At 43.4% G+C, this 18,996-nt stretch overlaps 1 protein-coding gene across 1 annotated transcript in view; it reads right to left on the bottom strand.

The window, feature by feature from the left end:
- Window positions 1-18,996, bottom strand: part of LOC310727127 (uncharacterized protein) — a 564,745-nt gene that overhangs the window by 438,597 nt on the left and 107,152 nt on the right. The window contains exon 14 of the mRNA XM_083543328.1: window positions 2,904-3,077. Coding sequence (XP_083399454.1) covers window positions 2,904-3,077 — 174 coding nt within the window. The remainder of the gene's footprint in view (window positions 1-2,903; window positions 3,078-18,996) is intronic.

An 18,996-nucleotide genomic window follows, 5' to 3' on the forward strand; every position in this document is an offset into this window, starting at 1 on the left:
GTCACGTAAACCAGGAAGCTACAAGATGGCTGTGCAGAGGTAGTGACATTAGCTTCTGCAAAGAGAGAAGGTGAGTGCCGCAGGGATGCAGGAAGTGTGGGACGGAGACGCAGCGTCTCGTTCCCTCGGGGAACTAGGGTTACGGTCGTAACCTAGAGACGTTCCCCTTTGGGAACTCGAGCTGCGTCGAAACGCTTTGGGAACGAGTGTCCAATCACGCCACACTAACCAGACCCTGCCTAGAGCGTGAGAGCCTCGGCACCTGCACGTAGGACAGAGGAGCCCGGAGTGGCTCTAGGTCGAGGCCACAAACCCAACAAGGTCAGCCGGTAGGACAAGTGCCGCAGCGTCGCAATGTCCCGGAGTGATACTCCAAAGACCAGGCCGTAGAGGCCGCCACACTCCAGGTGGAGTGAGCCCTGACCCCGAGCAGAGCGGGGAGACCAGAACTTGTAGAAGAAAGGATGGGTCCGAGTCATGGTGCTCACACTGTGACCGCACAGTCGCCAATGTGCGGCGTACGACCACCTCGTGGGGGGAGCTCTGGAGAGGAGAAGGGTCTCTACTACCCTGATAGAGAGATCAGCTGCTACAAACTTTGCCCCTTCAGGGGCCACAGCCACAACATCCACAACTCCGGGCGGGGGTGAACCAGGGTTCCGCCCGCCTACCAGGAGGAGACAGACTCCTTCTCGGCAAACTCTGTCCAGAACTGTCAAGAGCAGCGTGATCAGGGGAAAGGCGTACATAGCCTCGGTAACGACCGTACCATGGCAGCCACTGTCTCAACAGGGCATCCGCTCTGACATCCAACCTTTCCGGGATGTAAACGGCTCTCAATGAGAGTAGTTTGTCCCAGGACCACAAGAGGTTGATATACAAGACCACCGCAGTATTGTCCGTGTGGACCAACACATGGCGGTCCCTTAGGCCTAGGAGGAAGTGTTTCAACCCCAAAACACTGCCCACATCTCTAGGCAGTTAAGTGCCACGAGAGACGTGGGCTGCTCCACAGACCTGGGCGGAGTGGCCACTCATGACCGCTGCCTACCCTGTGAGGAAGGCATCAGTAGTTAGCGTTACGCAACGACAAGGAGTCCCTAAAACGGGGCCTCAAGACTGAAATGTTGGGTCCTTCCATGCATTCAAGGCTCGATGTGCATGCCGCACGACCTCGATGGCACGAGTTGGACTCGCCCTGGGGGAGAACACTTCTGCCCTGGAGCAACCACTGGAAGGGCCACACGCGGAGGAGGCTGAGTGGAATTACACTGGACGCTGCCGCCATGAGACCCAGCAGCCTCTGGACCTGCCTCACAGTGAGTCGCTGGCCTTCCCTTACTCTCCTGACAGCGGTGAGGATGACTTCGATCCGGGCGGGAGACAACCGTGCCCGCAACCCGGCCAAATCCCACACCACGCCGAGAAAAGTGGTTCTCTGCCGTGGAGAAAGTACACTCTACCCGGCATTTCAGTCTGAACCCCAGTTCCTTCATGCATTTGAGAATGACATCCCGATGCCAAACTGCCCGGGGCTCTAAACGAGCCAATATCAACCAATCGTTGATAGAGTTCAAAATGCGGATGCCCTGAAGCCACAGCAGGGTAAGTGAGTTCACGCACTTTGTGAAGGTACAGGGCGAGAGTGCTAGGCCGAACGGGAGGACCGATATTGGTAAGCTTCGCCCCAAAAGAAACCTCAGGAAACTCCCTTGTGTGGGAAGGACGGCCACGTGGGAGCATGCGACCTACAGATCTAACGTGACATATCAGTCCTTGGACTTGATCTGAGACACGACCTCTCTGAGAGCGAGTATCCTGAAACCGAGCCTCATAAGTGAGTGGTTCAAGGATTGGAGATCCAGAATGGGATGCAACCCACCGTCCCTCTTCAGAACAATGAAGTACGGGCTGTAGTAGACTGACTCTCTGCCCGAGGAAGAGGGAACCACCTCGATGGCCCGTTCCTCAGGAGAGTATGCACCTCCTGTCACAGGGCCAGAGCCTGCACGGGTCCCACCAGGGTGGGACACATCCTGTTGAACCGGGGAGGAGAAGACGCGAACTGAATCGCGCAACCCTTCTCCACAGTATGCAGGACCCCCCGAGAGACTCCTTGCAGTCCTCAAGACTGACAGAAAGTTTCACAGGTGGAACCAACCCCTCGGGGCTGGCCCCTGACCCAATCAGAGCGGCTGGAGCGGTGCTCTGCAGCCGACTACACCACCGACCTTCACCACAGCGATCTTACGGGCGGAATACGGGGAGCAAACCGCTGGAGGAAGCCGCGTCCTGAACACGTCCGGTGGCAGGGCTGGCAGACAGTCCTCCTGAACCCGAACAGCAGGAGCAGCATACTGAAAGGCAGCGGATGACTCCCATCCGCAACAAACTTTTGGGTGGAATAAGAGAGTTTAACCACGAAGACGAATCTCAGGTGGTCCAGCCCCGCCTTAGGCTTAGAGTTTTGCCAGGGGCCCCTAGGACCTTCCTGCGGGAACCGGGTGGCAACGCTCACTTTCCGGGCTATTTCGCTGTGCCTGGACTTACCAGGGAGGGGCTTCAGCCGAGCAGGGGAAAGAAACTTTTATCCAACAAGCGCTCTCCCTCAACAAGCAGGAAACATGCAGACGGAATTCTGCCTGCATTTAAGCTCATGACTGCACAGATAACACACACAAAGCGCTTACCTAAACAAGCAAAAGCTAATGTCGCTACCTCCGCACAGCCATCTTGTAGCTTCCTGGTTTACGTGACGTCGCCTGTCTTTGACGTCACGCCTTGCCTATTGGCCAGATTTCACAAATGGTTCAGAGCGTGGTGAACGCAGGGGCGTTACCAAAGCGTTTTGACGCAGCTCGAGTTCCCGAAGGGGAACTACAGTGTGTAAGTGATGATCTGACCTCAGTATCTCCAGTGTACAGTGTGGATTCTCCAGTCCAGCAGAGAGCAGCTTCACTCCTGAATCCTGCAGGTTATTGTTACTCAGGTCCAGTTCTCTCAGACTGGAGGAGTTTGAACTGAGAACTGAGGACAGAAATTTACAGCTTTCCTCTGTGAGATCACACCCACACAACCTGGGAGAGAAATGAAGAAAAATCAGAACACTGACATCTCACACACACACACACACACACACACACACACACACACACACACACACACACACACACACACACACAATGCAGTGTCAGAATTAAAATCAGTGCAGTGTGTAAACATCAGCAGGTTGTAATGTCACAAAGGGCTGCAACAAAGTACATGTAATATAGAATTGTAAAAAGTGGGTGGGGTTTAAATGAATGTTTTATTATTACTATTATTTTTTACTTTGCTAAGTAAAGAATATGACAACATTTACATGTGCTAAATACTAAATCGCCTGGACATTTCAAATAGAGGGTGATTACCATTTTTACTAAAGCATGAAACCCAGTTAAGACTCAAAACCTCTACACTACCACCGCAACTGTGCACCTACAACATCTGGAGCAGTTCAGAATCAATATTTGTCTAATAACATCACAAAAACATAAAAGCAGAAATAAAATACAACCCACTCACCAGAGATGCACACTAATAATTTGCACCACTCCTCAGAGGCTGTAATCCAGTGGTACCGCTCGTATTCACAGGTCTGGAAGTGGTGAACAAACCCTTTCCTGGGCTGAGACACGCTAGCTAGCTTCAGGGTTGGCCGACCTCCTCACTATGTCTAGCTTTTCTTGAAAATTGATTTTTATTTATGTCTGAGACCAAATCAATTTCCTTAGGAATAAAAAGCGTCTATCTCAGATGTATTCATGTGTGCAGGGTGCTAGAGACGTGTTTTGCCAATCGAACTTGGCTGTAACAGTTTCCGTCTGACCAACCAATCAGAGGACGGAAAAATGCTGACGCTATTCTTGGCCAGCTAACTGCCCTGTGAGGCAAACATTAAATCTGATTGGTTAAAGAAACAGAGCTAATTCTTAAGGAGACTATGGTAAAAATGCCAGTAGAACAGACTTTGAAGGCCCTGAGCAGATTAGATTGACTTGACAGGACATAGAGGCTGAAATCTGATAGGACAATAAATCTAACATCCACATACACGTACTGGAAGCAGTGCAGCCAAAAGAAACGCTATGAAATGAAAAGAATAAACTGTTGGGAAAAGTGGGTCAGTGCTTCTGATAGTGTTTAGGCCAACAGAGATGGCTTTGCTGGCCCGGACCGCCTGCCACTGGTTGCAGTTGTGTAATGCCCTTTGCTGTCCAAGTGTGTAAGTTAAGTGGCTTCTTATTAGCTGTATGTTTTGGGTAATTCCATATGGGAGTGTATTTACATGGTGTAAGAGGGGTATTTGTAATTTGCTCAAATTTCCACCAGGATTTCAAAGCTACTGTTGTAGTTGGTGCTTTAAAACAGGAGTGCATTTTTGATTCTCTGACTATAGAATTGTGAATCAGAAATTTTATTGTTTATTCAAATTGTTTGCTCAATACCTAAACATATAGTTCCTGATGAGTTTGGGTAGATCCATTTGCATATCTGTTAATGCTGAGTAGCCAGAGATTAAATGGTAGAAATGTGCTGCTTCCAACCCTCCTTGTATTTTTGTTTTCTATAGTGTAGTTAATTTAATTCTTGGGGTCTTATTTTTCAAGAAAAATTTGGAAATCACTAGTCCAATGATCTAAACAAAGAGATGGTAGGTTGTAATGGAATCATTGAAAATAAATAGTTTAGTTTGAGAAGTAAAGTCATTTTAATTACTGATATTTTATTCATAATGGACAGTTGTAAATTCCTTCAATCTTGAAGATCATCATTTATTGTTCTGAGTCTTCTTATTCTTCATTTATCTTCTCCCATTAAGGGTTGCCACAGTGGATTATCCGTCTCCATATCCTCCTGTCCTTTACATCTTTATTTTTCAAACCAACTACCTGCATGTCTTCCTTTAACACATCCATGAACCTCCTCTTTGGTCTTCCTCTTGTTCTCCTTCCTGGTGGTTCCATCCTCAGCATTCTCCTACCGATATACCCTATGTACCTCCTCTGCACATGTCCAAACCATCCCAAGCCCTCACCTTGTCTCCAAAACGTCCTACATACGCTGTCTCTATAATGAACTAATTTCTAATCCTGTCCATACTTGTCAATCGCAACGAAAACCTCAACATCTTCAGCTCTGCTACCTCCAGCTCCACATCCTGTCTTTTTGTCAGTGTCACTGTCTCTTAACCATACAACATAGCAGGACTCATCACAGTCCTATAAACTTTCCCTTTCACTTTTGCAGATACCCTTCTATCAATAATCCCTCCTGCCACTCTTCTCCACCCACTCCACCCTGCCTATGATCCACGGAGACTCCTGTCTGACCTCGTCTGTCAACCTGTCCAGCACCACTGCAAACAGGAAAGGGCTCAGAGCTGATCCTTGATGCAGTCAAACCTCCACCTTAAACCAGTCTGTCATTCCTACTGCACACTTCACTGCTGTCACACTGTCCTATTACATGTCCTGCACCACCCTCACATTCTCTGACACACCTGCCTTCCTTATACAATATCACAACTCCTCTCTCGGCACCCCGTCGTACGCTTTCTCAAAATCCACAAAACACACATTGCAACTCCTTCTGACCTTCTCTATACTCCTCCCTTAACATTCTCAAAGCAAATAATGTGTCTGTAGTGCTCTTCCTCTGCATGAAACCATACTGTTGCTCACAGATGGTCACCTCTTCTCTCAGCCTGGCTTCCACTACTCTTTCCCATAACTTCATGGTGTGACTGATCAACTTTATTCCTTTGTAGTTGCTGCAGGTCTGCACATCTCCCTTATGCTTAAAGATTGGTACCAGCACACTCCTTCTCCATTCCTCAGGCATCCTCTTACCTTCCCAAATCTTAAACAGTTTTGTTAAAAAATCCAATGCCAACTGACTTTCCACTCTTCATCCTCTTAAGAGCTGCTCTCACTTCCTCCTTACTAATCCTATCCACTTCCTGCTTCACCATCTCCATATCATACAAACCTTCTCTCTCTCTCTCTCTCTCTCTCTCTCTCTCTCTCTCTCTCTCTCTCTCTTTCTCTGATTTTCCTTATTTATCAGCTGCTCAAAATACTCCCTCCATCTTCTCAACACACTCTCCTCACTAGTCAACACATTTCCATCTGCATCCTTTATTGCTCTAACTTGCAGCACATCCTTCCGTCGGTCCCTGTGCCTGGCCAATCGATACAAATCTTTTTCTCCTTCCTTAGTGTCCAACTTCACATACAGCTCCTCGTATGCCTTTTCCTTGGCTTTTGCTGCATCCCACTTCACCTGCTGCTGCATATCCTTGTACCTCCTGCCTACTTTTCTCATCACTCTGTTGATCCCAATTCTGTTTCTCCAACCTCTTTCTCCTTATGCTTTCCTGCACTTCCTCATTCCACCACCACGTCTCTTTGTCTTCCTTCTATTTCCAGAAGTCACACCAAGTACCTTTCTAACTGTCTCCCTTATCACTCCTGCAGTAGTTTCCCAATCATCCAGCACCTCTTCACCACCACCGAGCTCCTATCTTACCTCTTCCCTGATTCTCCCACTACTGTCTTCCTCCTTCAGTTTCCACCATCTTATTCTTTTTTTCAGTCCTCACTCTCCTCCTCTTCTTCTTCACCTCCAAATCCATCCGAAAGACCACCATCCTATGCTGTCTCGCTGCACTTTCCCCTGCCAACACCTTACAGTCTCCAATCTCCTTTAGGTTTTATCTTCTACATAGAACATAGTCCACCTGTGTGCACCCTTCTCCACTCTTATACTTCACCATATGCTCCTCCTTCTTCTTAAAATACGTATTCACCACTGCCATTTCCAGCCTTTTAGCAAAAACTACCACCATCTGCCCTTCCACATTCCTCTCCTTAAGACCATACATACCATCACCTCCTCATCACCTCTGTTCCCTTCATCTACATGCCCATTAAAGTCTGCACCAATAATTAATTCCTAGGTACAATCTCCACCACTTAATTTAAGTCACTCCAGAATTTTTCCTTCTCCTCCATCTCACAGCCCACTTGTGGGCTTCTAGTAGTTCCTAGAATAGCAAAGTCCACTAAAGGCAGTAGATCATTCTCATATCTAGCTCCTAAACTCTGGAATAGTCTTCCTGACAGTGTTCGGGGTTCAGACACACTCTCCCAGTTTAAGTGCAGATTAAAAACATATCTTTTTAGCAAAGCCTACACATAACATACGTCTCACATCATAACCTTGTGCTCCAGAACATATGATCACATGCACATTATCAACTTGTGCTGTTAATATCATGAACAGCAGCTATGGTAATTGCTCTCCACTGCTTCTCTTTCTCTCCCTATCCCGTGGCATCCTGAGGTTTGGCCAGCTCCAGTCACGTCCCACCTCATAAAGATTATGGACCTTTAAAGAAGTAAATGCCGAACTCGCAAACATCCCGAACCATTTAGAGACGTACCAATGCCAAATGGATCCCACTACATGTGTGGAGTTTTGACATTGGACCTCCTGGAGTGTTTAAAGGCTCTGGCATTGAGAAGCTGATGCTGGATCTGTGATAATCACAAATGTTGAGCTCGGTAGCTCCTAGTTTTATAACCATAAAGACTGTAGAAAGAACATCACTTATAATCTTATACTCCAGTGCTCATGTTAGTTCTCACTCTCCAGTGTTCTGTATTGTTGAAAGATTTATGATCAAACTCTTGATGTCACCCAAATAAGGTTGGTTTCCTTTTTGAGTCTGGTTCCTCTTAAGGTTTCTTTTTATTACATCTAAGGGAGTTTTTCCTTGCCAAAGTCGCCATGTCTTGCTCATCAGGGATAAATGCACACCATTCACCTTGACTGTTGATTTCTGTAAAGCTGCTTTGAGACAACGTCTGTTGTGAAAAGCGCTATAGAAATAAACTTGACTTGACTTGACTTGGAGCATAAGCACTGATGACATTTATCATCACCCCTTCATCTTTTAGCTTCACGTTCATAACCCTGTCAGAAACTCTAAAGCTGCTATTACTAACACAGACCTTTATACGAAGTATTAAATAAATATCAGTTACTGTGTTCCATACATTTTCCCTGTGTCATTTCAAATGAAACAGGGAAAATGTATTGTTTATTGTCTATACAATAATCTATTGTATACAATAGTAGTTTCATACATTAATAGTAACAGTAGTTTAGTACACTAAATGTACATTTATATACAAATTGTACAGTCACTAATGTACATTTAGTGTACTAAATTACTGTTACTATTAGTGTACAAAAATACTATTGTACTATTCACTACAAGCATTACTTTCGGCTTCTCCCATTAGGGGTCGACCATGTGCATGTTTGATTTGGAACATGTTTTTGCGCTGGATGCCCTTCCTAACGCAACCCTCCCCATTTATCCAGGCTTGGGACCGGCACTAAGGCTTGTGCAACCTTAATGGCTGGGGTCGGTTCCCTGACCGGGGATCGAACCCGGGCCGCAGCGGTGAGAGCGGTGAGATCCTAAACACTAGACCACCAGGGAACCTTCTTCTTCTTCTTCTTCTTCTTTCGGCTGCTCCAATTAGGGGTCGCCACAGCGGATCATCCGTCTCCATACCACCCTGTCCTCTACATCTGCCTCTTTCACACCAACTACCTGCATGTCTTCCCTCACCACCTCCTTGGCCTTCCTCTTTTCCTCCTACCTGGTGGCTCCATCTTCAGCATTTTTCTACCAATATAATTCATGTCCCTTCTCTGCACATGTCCAAACCATCTCAATCTCGCCTCCCTCACCTTGACACCAAAACATCCTACATGTGCTGTCCCTCTAATGAACTCATTTCTAATCTTGTCCATCCTCGTCACTCCCAACGAAAACCTTAACATCGTCAGCTCTGCTACCTCCAGCTCCACCTCCTGTCTTTTACTCATCCAGGGAACCTTATTCACTACAAGCATTAATGATCAATAATTTTCATGACTTCATTCTGCACTTAAGCTTTTAAGCAATGATTGAAATCATATCAGCAAACACTGGTTACCTGATTGGAGTAACGAATGATAATCATGATCCTAATCAGTGCAGTGTCATTAGTGTTCATTTAAAATAATAACTACATTTATGGAATTAGTAACACATTTATGAAATCATTTTAAAATGACTTACACAGCTTTTCTGGATGCTTTGACCACTGGCAGCAGCCTCAGAAGACATTCATCTGATCTGTCATATTTACTCAAATCAAACACATCCAGATTCTCTTCTGAGTTCAGCAACACAAACACCAGAGCAGACCACTGAGCAGGAGAGAGTCTGACTCCCCTGAGACACCTGGAATTACTTTTATTCAGGTAACGTTGTACTTCCTGTACTAGAGAATCATCATTCAGTTCATTCAGACAGTGGAACAGATTGATGGATTTCTCTGGAGATGGATTTTCTCTGATCATCTTCTTGATATACTCGACTGTTTCCTGTTTGCTGTGAGCGCTACATCCTGTCTGGGGCAGTAGGTCTCGTAAGAGAGTCTGATTGGCCTCCAGTGAGAGACCCAGAAGGAAGCGGAGGAACAGGTCCAGGTGTCCATTCTCACTCTGTATGGCCTTTTTCACTACACACCTCAGAAATGCAGACATGTTTGATTTGGTGAAAAGATCTAACAGATTGCTGATTGATTGTTTTTTAAACTTTTTGTTGTTGAAGGAGAGAAATGTGTATAAAGCAGCCAGAAACTCCTGAACACTAAGATGTACAAAGCTGAACACCTTCCCCAGGTGAAGCCCAAACTCCTCTCTGAAGATCTGAGTACACAGTCCTGAGTACACTGACACTTCCCGGACATCAATACCACACTCTCTCAGGTCTTCCGCATAGAAGATCAGGTTTCCTTTCTCCAGCTGTTGGAAAGCCAGTTTTCCCAGTGCCAGGATACTCTCTCTGGTCTGCTGAGGATCAGGCTCAAATGTCTGATGGTACTTTTGGTCCTTGTGTTTGATCTGAAAGATCAGGAAGTGTGTGAACATTTGAGTCAAAGTCTTGGGGATCTCTCCACTCTCTGCTTCACCCAACATTCTCCCAAGAACAGTGGCTGAGATCCAGCAGAAGACTGGGATGTGACACATGATGTGGATGCTTCTGGAAGACTTCATGTGTGTGATGATTTTATTGGCCAGGCTCTGATCACTGATCCTCTTCCTGAAGTACTCCTCTTTCTGAGGATCACTGAACCCTCGTACCTCTGTTACCTGGTCTACACACTCAGGAGGGATCTGATTGGCTGCTCCTGGTCGAGAGGTGATCCAGAGGAGAGCAGAGGGAAACAGATTCCCCTTGATGAGGTTCGTCAGCAGCACATCCACTGAGGCTGATTCTGTCACATCACACAATCTCTCATTGTTCTGGAAATTTAGAGGAAGTCGACACTCATCCAGACCATCAAAGATCATCAGCACTTTATTCCTCTCACAGTCTATTAATCGTAATTCTTTTATTTCTGGGAGAAAGTGATGAAGAAGATCCATCAGACTGAGATGTTTCTGCTTCATCAGATTCAGCTCTCTAAAGGGAAGTGGAAACATGAAGGTGACATCCTGATTTGCTTTTCCTTCAGCCCAGTCCAGAATGAACTTCTGCACAGAGACTGTTTTTCCAATTCCAGCAACTCCTTTAGTCAGCACACTTCTGATGGACTTGTCTTTAAAGAGATCATTACATTTGATAGGTGTCTCCTGTGTTGCTGGTCTCCTGGACACTGTCTCAATCTGTCTCACCTCATGTTCATTATTGACATCTCCACTCCAACCCTCTGTGATGTAGACGTCTGTGTAGATCTCATTCAGAAGTGCTGAGCTTCCATGCTGTGAGATTCCTTCAGTAATTCTTTGACATTTCTCTCTCAGTTTGGATTTGAGCTTTTTTTGCTGGCGCACAGACACGAGTTCTGATAAAAATAAGAATAAAATGTAAACTCTCTGATCATCTCTGTGAGCTACTGATATTTTCATAGCTGTATATCATATGGAATGTCAGTACTGATGTGTTATTATATTGTGTTGATAAAAGCACATCATTATGATGAGATGTGTTTAATAAATGTACAGCAGTTTCCTTCCTCTGAAGATAAAGTGATGTTAGAACCCCATGAGCTCTTACTGTTCTGCAGTGTGTTAGCGAGATCTGTGTGCTTCATGTTCTTCAGGAAGTGCAGTGTGATCTTCAGCACTCCCTCTCTGACACTGCTCTGATCCTCCTCATCCTCCACCTCCCTCTCAGAGCATGCTGGGTAATCTGGACTCAGGAGCTTCTTATATCTCTTCAGTTCATTCTGTAGCAGACTGATGACTTTGTGCTCCAGATCCTGATTTGTAACAGAAGCAAAAAAAAACACACTACACCTAATCAAACAATATAATGCACAGGTCACCAATGGCTGGCAGCCAAAACAGTTATTATAATACAGTTATATACTATTTTCACTGGCGCAGCTTTTGTAGTCTTTACGTTAAGCCATCCCACGTGATACCACTCAGCCAATCGAGAATGTGCATTCCAGGTGGTAAACATTGCGACTCTACAGTGCAGACAGATAAGAGTTAGAGGCAGGTTACACATGAAAAGACTGTAGAAATAAAAAGAAAGGTAGCGTTACATGTAGAAAACAAAGGGAGAGAAACGTGTGAGAGAGATGGACAAAGAAAGAGAAAAATAAGGAACAAATGGCACTCTCAAAAAAGTGGACAGCATAATGCATTTAATCCAGAATGGACAGACTCATTTCTGTTCATACTGGGAGCACTAAACCAGTGTGTGTCATATGTTCAGAAACTGTGGCTATTTTTAAAAGTGACAATGTGAAACGCCATTATGAGACAAAACTTAAAGGTAATGAACAAACATACCCACTCAAATCTGAAGTGAGATCACAGAAAATAAATAGTCTCAGAGCCCAGTATGACCAGTCCACCAGGATCCTGAGCCACACATTCACTGCCCAACAGCATGCTCATGAGTGATCTCTCAGAGTTGCTTAGATTTTGGGTCAACACAAAAAGCCATTTACTGATGGAGGGGTTGTCAAAGAATGTATGAGTGCAGTAGCTGAAACACTATTTGAGGGAAAACAAAAACAAGAGCTTTGTGATAAAATAAAGCAAATACCCATGTCAGCATCATCTGCCACAAAGAAAGGTGAAATATTAACTCAGGACGTGCTAACCCAGCTAGATAAAGCCATGCATAAGGCATCATGTGTAGGCTTAGCTGTGGATGAGTCCAATGACATGTGTAACAATGCTCAGCTGTTAGTGTCATTAAAGAGATGTTAACAAAGAGAAGAATAGAGCTCAAACAAGTGGTTTCAATAACCACAAATGGAGCCCCTGCCATGATAGGAAGTGAAAGGGGCTGTAGCAAGACTGAAAGAGGACAATCCTGAGCTCATAGCTTACCATTGCATCATTCATCAATCTGTCCTCTGTGCCTCCATGTCAGATGAGCATGCTGAGGTGATTAATACAATGATAAAAATGATAAATTTTCTCAGGGTATCGTCTTCCTACCAGCACCGCATGCTTAGGGAATTCCTCAGAGAAGTTGATGCCAGTGCTGATTATCTTTTGCTAAACAACAATGTGAGATGGCTCAGCAAAGGCAGGGTGTTAGCACGCTTTTGGTCCATCAGGAGGGAAGTAAAATCTTTCTTGATTGAGCTAAGAAGTCAGAACGCAGCACAGTTTACTTTCTTTTAAAAAAAAAAAAAAAAAGAGAAACAGATGGATAATGTGGCCTTTTTGGTTGATGTCACTTCACATCTGAATGAACTGAATTTGAGGCTACAGGGCATTGACGATTCAATTTGTGAACTGATGACAGCTGTCCGCTTCTTTCAGAGGAAACTTAAGGTGTTCAAGGAAGACCTGCAGGGAGACTGTCCACACTTTCCAACAGTGCAGGGACAGGTTCAGTGACAGAGTGATGTGTCTTATTTTGTTGACTTTATTGATAAGCTGATTTGTTGACTTTATTGATAAGCAGAACCCATTTCTCATCACAGATGTCAGGGGGTTCTCAATGGAAGTCACACAGCACTTTAAGTTGGTAAATGCCGGGCTTCTCCAGATGCAATTGTTTGATCTCCAAGCAGATGTGGCCCTGAAAGAGTAGTTTGTAAAAACTGACCCATCTACTTTCTGGCTCCAAATGGTCCCTGAGAGAGCTTTCCCAGGTCTGAGGAAAGTAGCCCTATACAGCTTGAAAACATTTGGCTCTACATACAACTGCGAGGCAGCTTTCTCCACAATGAACATAATCAAAACTAAATATCATTCCAGGCTCACCAATGAGCACCTCCACACGTTTGAGAATGGCCCTGACTCCATTTAAGCCCAGGCTTAAAATCCTGGCAGGACAAACTAGAGCTCAATTCTCTCACTGAGCAAAAAGTGGGGGAGTGGGATATAAGAGGAAAAAAGTGATACTCTAAAACTGTTCAATTGTTAAGATGTGTTGAGATTTATTATCTGTAACATTGGTTGGGACTGTTCAGTCAAGATGTGAAACAAAAAAGGAAATTAATGCTTTTCCTCTCTATTTTATTTTTCTGACGTTAAGCACTTTATTTGACCGTACACAGTTTTCCTATTTTATTTATTTTCAATTATTTTGATATGCAGCCCTACTTTTATTTAGTTAATGAGAGAACATTACACATATCTGCAGTCATATATAGTGTATGTGTTCAGCTCTATAGTACGTTACAATAAATATTGTCAAAAGGTTATTTTAATTGTACTGAATTCATTTGATTTGACAGTCAGGTATTGATTACATGCCGATGTTGATACAACTACTAGGCTACTTAAATGTATATCACACTAAATAATTAAGACATTATGACCTTCCCGACTTTTGCTTCAAGAAATGTTCTCTAACTGGACCTCTTTAAATTTTAGTTGAATACCCCGCTATAATGTAACATAAGTATGTGTTCATTACTGACATCCAGACAAACTGGTTTCAGACGAGCGCACAGACGAGTAAAAACATGAAGGTGAATCACTGAGTATTAAGAAGGAGGCAAAAGGAGCAATGAAAATGCTGATGATTCAATTTTACAAAGAACAGTTTGGAAATAAAGCAAGGAATAAACAAGAATAAGAAAAGAAGGAAAAGATGTTGAATTCAACAAGGAAACACAACACACAGTTCTCTCTTACTGCTGCTCAGGATTTTGTTTCTTTCACACTGCAGTGAGAGTGGAATAGACACACACACACACACACACACACACACACACACACACCTTGAATATGGCCTCTAAATGACTCTTCTCAGTGATCTTTGATTTCTTCTTCTGCAGTCTGTGAACAAATAAAACACTTGTTAAAAGTAGAATAAAGACTATAAATCATATTCATAACTACAAACACAAAGCAGTGAATACACACATATTTCAGGGATGTTTGATTATGTGAGTGTGAGTGATAAAACACTGCACTCATACATTCAACTGTCCTCACCTCAGATCAGTAGTACAGTCTGTGTCTTTAAAGAATATTGGACGATTCATTGACTGTTCACTTTTCATGGACACACAGCTGGGTTCAGGTGAGTCTGATCTCTTATTCTTTACTAATCTGTAAAATAGGAGGAAACAGTATTTAAAGAATTTATATTGCCAGTGTTAGTCTGCCTTTAAAATGTCCACCTCCACTACATTTATTATCCTAAATTAGATGCACCTGTTTGAGGTCGTTAGCTGCATAAAGACACCTGTCCACCCTGTACAATCAGTAAGAATCCAACTACTAACATGGCCAAGACCAAAGAGCTGTCCAAAGACACTAGAGACAAAATTGTACACCTCCACAAGGCTGGAAAGGGCTACGGGGAAATTGCCAAGCAGCTTGGTGAAAAAAGGTCCATTGTTGGAGCAATCATTAGAAAATGGAAGAAGCTAAACATGACTGTCAATCTCCCTCGGACTGGGGCTCCATGCAAGATCTCACCTCGTGGGGACTCAATGATCCTAAGAAAGGTGAGAAATCAGCCCAGAACTACACGGGAGGAGCTGGTCAATGACCTGAAAAGAGCTGGGACCACCGTTTTCAAGGTTACTGTTGGTAATACACTAAGACGTCATGGTTTGAAATCATGCATGGCACGGAAGGTTCCCCTGCTTAAACCAGCACATGTCCAGGCACGTCTTAAGTTTGCCAATGACCATTTGGATGATCCAGAGGAGTCATGGGAGAAAGTCATGTGGTCAGATAAAACCAAAATAGAACTTTTGGGTCATAATTCCACTAAACGTGTTTGGAGAAAGAAGAATGATGAGTACCATCCCAAGAACACTATCCCTACTGTGAAGCATGGGGGTGGTAGCATCATGCTTTGGGGGTGTTTTTCTGCACATGGGACAGGGCGACTGCACTGTATTAAGGAGAGGATGACCGGGGCCATGTATTGCGAGATTTTGGGGAACAACCTCCTTCCCTCAGTTAGAGCATTGAAGATGGGTCGAGGCTGGGTCTTCCAACATGACAATGACCCGAAGCACACAGCCAGGATAACCAAGGAGTGGCTCTGTAAGAACCATATCAAGGTTCTGGCGTGGCCTAGCCAGTCTCCAGACCTAATCCCAATAGAGAATATTTGGAGGGAGCTCAAACTCCGTGTTTCTCAGCGACAGGCCAGAAACCTGACTGATCTAGAGAAGATCTGTGTGAAGGAGTGGGCCAAAATCCCTCCTGCAGTGTGTGCAAACCTGGTGAAAAACTACAGGAAACGTTTGACCTCTGTAATTGCAAAAAAGGCTACTGTACCAAATATTAACATTGACTTTCTCCGGTGTTCAAATACTTATTTGCAGCTGTATCATACAAATAAATAGTTAAAAAATCATACATTGTGATTTCTGGATTTTTTTTTTTAGATTATGTCTCTCACAGTGGACATGCACATACGATGACAATTTCAGACCCCTCCATGATTTCTAAGTGGGAGAACTTGCAAAATAGCAGGGTGTTCAAATACTTATTTTCCTCACTGTATATATATATATATATATATATATATATATATATATATATATATATATATATATATATATATATAATCATATGTGTGTATAGACAAGAACTATTTCCTCACCTCAGATCAGTAGTACAGTCTGTGTCTTTAAAGAGTATTGGAGGAGCCATTGACCGGTCACTCTTCATGGACACACAGCTGGGTTCAGGTGAGTCTGATCTCTTACCCTGAATCAGACTAAACACACACACAACCACTGCATCATTATTACTGTTCTGCAGCAACACTGAATAATGAAACTGGAGTTAAAATCTAATGATTTTCCTTATTAACACTGATCCCATTCTTTAACCTTCATACTTTATCCAGCTACAAGAACAACGTCCCTACATTTTACCACTTAAAATACAAACAATCCACCCCCGCAATTTTCACACCTCCCTTACGGGGGAACAAGAAGGCACTAGTCGTACCTGGGGTAATCCGGGGGTGGAGCTACCATTCCCCGGGTCTAAACCCCTGCCTCCACAGTGTGTCTGCTGCCTCATTTAAACTGTTAGCCTTCGACAGGGGACTCACAGCTGAAATGCCCTACCTAACTTTAAATGTTAACAGTTCCTGATAATAGTGGGCTTCATACACAATTTAAATATCTCTAAAAAAAGAAGACACTTTGAGCTTAACTGTCCATTATTCACTGTTGATATTGTTAAAAAAAATAATAAGTTATAGATGATTAAGTACTGTAGAAAAAAAATTCCTTACATTTTTTTCCCCCTTCATATATACAGTTTCCTTGCGAAAGTATTCGGCCCCTTTGAACTTTGCGACCTTTTGCAACATTTCAGGCTTCAAACTTAAAGACATAAAACTGTTATTTTTTGTGAAGAATCAACAACAAGTGGGACACAATCATGAAGTGGAACGAAATTTATTGGATATTTCAAACTTTTTTAACAAATAAAAAACTGAAAAATTGGGCGTGCAAAATTATTCAGCCCCTTTACTTTCAGTGCAGCAAACTCTCTCCAGAAGTTCAGTGAGGATCTCTAAATGATCCAATGTTGACCTAAATGACTAATGATGATAAATAGAATCCACCTGTGTGTAATCAAGTCTCCGTATAAATGCACCTGCACTGTGATCGTCTCAGAGGTCTGTTTAAAGCGCAGAGAGCATCATGAAGAACAAGGAACACACCAGGCAGATCCGAAATACTGTTGTGGAGAAGTTTAAAGTCGGATTTGGATACAAAAAGATTTCCCAAGCTTTAAACATCCCAAGGAGCACTGTGCAAGCGATAATATTGAAATGGAAGGAGTATCAGACCACTGCAAATCTACCAAGACCTGGCCATCCCTCTAAACTTTCAGCTCATACGAGGAGAAGACTGATCAGAGATGCAGCCAAGAGGCCCATGATCACTCTGGATGAACTGCAGAGATCTACAGCTGAGGTGGGAGACTCTGTCCATAGGACAACGATCAGTCGTATACTGCACAAATCTGGCCTTTATGGAAGAGTGGCAAGAAGAAAGCCATTACTTTTAGATATCCATACAAAAGTGTCGTTTAAAGTTTGCCACAAGCCACCTGGGAGACACACCAAACATGTGGAAGAAGGTGCTCTGGTCAGATGAAACCAAAATCAAACTTTTTGGCAACAATGCAAAACGTTATGTTTGGCGTAAAAGCAACACAGCTCATCACCCTGAACACACCATCCCCACTGTCAAACATGGTGGTGGCAGCATCATGGTTTGGGCCTGCTTTTCTTAAGCAGGGACAGGGAAGATGGTTAAAATTGATGGGAAGATGGATGGAGCCAAATACAGGACCATTCTGGAAGAAAACCTGATGGAGTTTGCAAAAGACCTGAGACTGGGACGGAGATTTGTCTTCCAACAAGACAATGATCCAAAACATAAAGCAAAATCTACAATGGAATGATTCACAAATAAACATATCCAGGTGTTAGAATGGACAAGTCAAAGTCCAGACCTGAATCCAAACGAGAATCTGTGGAAAGAACGATGTGCTCGATGTGCAAAACTGATAGAGACAAACTCCAAGCGACTTACAGCTGTAATCGCAGCAAAAGGTGGCGCTACAAAGTATTAACTTAAGGGGGCTAAATAATTTTGCACGCCCAATTTTTCAGTTTTTTTATTTGTTGAAAAAGTTTGAAATATCCAATAAATTTCGTTCCACTTCATGATTGTGTCCCACTTGTTGTTGATTCTTCACAAAAAATTACAGTTTTATATCTTTATGTTTGAAGCCTGAAATGTGGCAAAAGGTCACAAAGTTCAAGGGGGCCGAATACTTTCGCAAGGCACTGTAAATACATTAAATCTGTCCTATAGCAATCCAGAAAAGTAATGGGTTAAAAGCCACTTGTCTCATGAGGTTATATTTTAAATTGAATGAAGATGCACTGTAAAATCTAATAGTTGTCATGACTTGCATAGATAAGTTACCAGTACTAATATTTACTACTTGATAGTTTTTATTAAGTAACATGTAGTTGCATGGTAAAAAAAAAGTACATTTTACTGTTTATTCTGAGTGAAGTTAACATGTCTTAAGTCATGATCACTCGCAAATTTTATTTAGAGTCAACTTAATCAGGTTTAAGTTACTATCACAGCAGGGCTTCATTTGCTGGCACGTGCTAAGAGCGAGTATTTTCTAACGAACCCTAAAAGCAACCAGTTCTGTGCATGTGCAGTAGAAGTCATTGGACGTCTCGCGCCGTGCCGACATTTTCACAATTCGAGGATCTCTTCATGTAAAGGTAAGCTATCAAACAAATAATAACTGTGTGTGTGGATTTGTTCGTTCTACTTTTGTTATAGCTCTAACTATCATTTGTTTTATATTAACTTAGCTAACAAACACTGCACAAGTTGAGCTCTCTTCAGAAAGAGGGAGAAGAGAAAGACTGAGGGA

Source organism: Silurus aristotelis (assembly GCF_946808225.1).
Source record: "Silurus aristotelis genome assembly, chromosome: 1".
Classification (NCBI taxonomy): Eukaryota; Metazoa; Chordata; class Actinopteri; order Siluriformes; family Siluridae; genus Silurus; species Silurus aristotelis.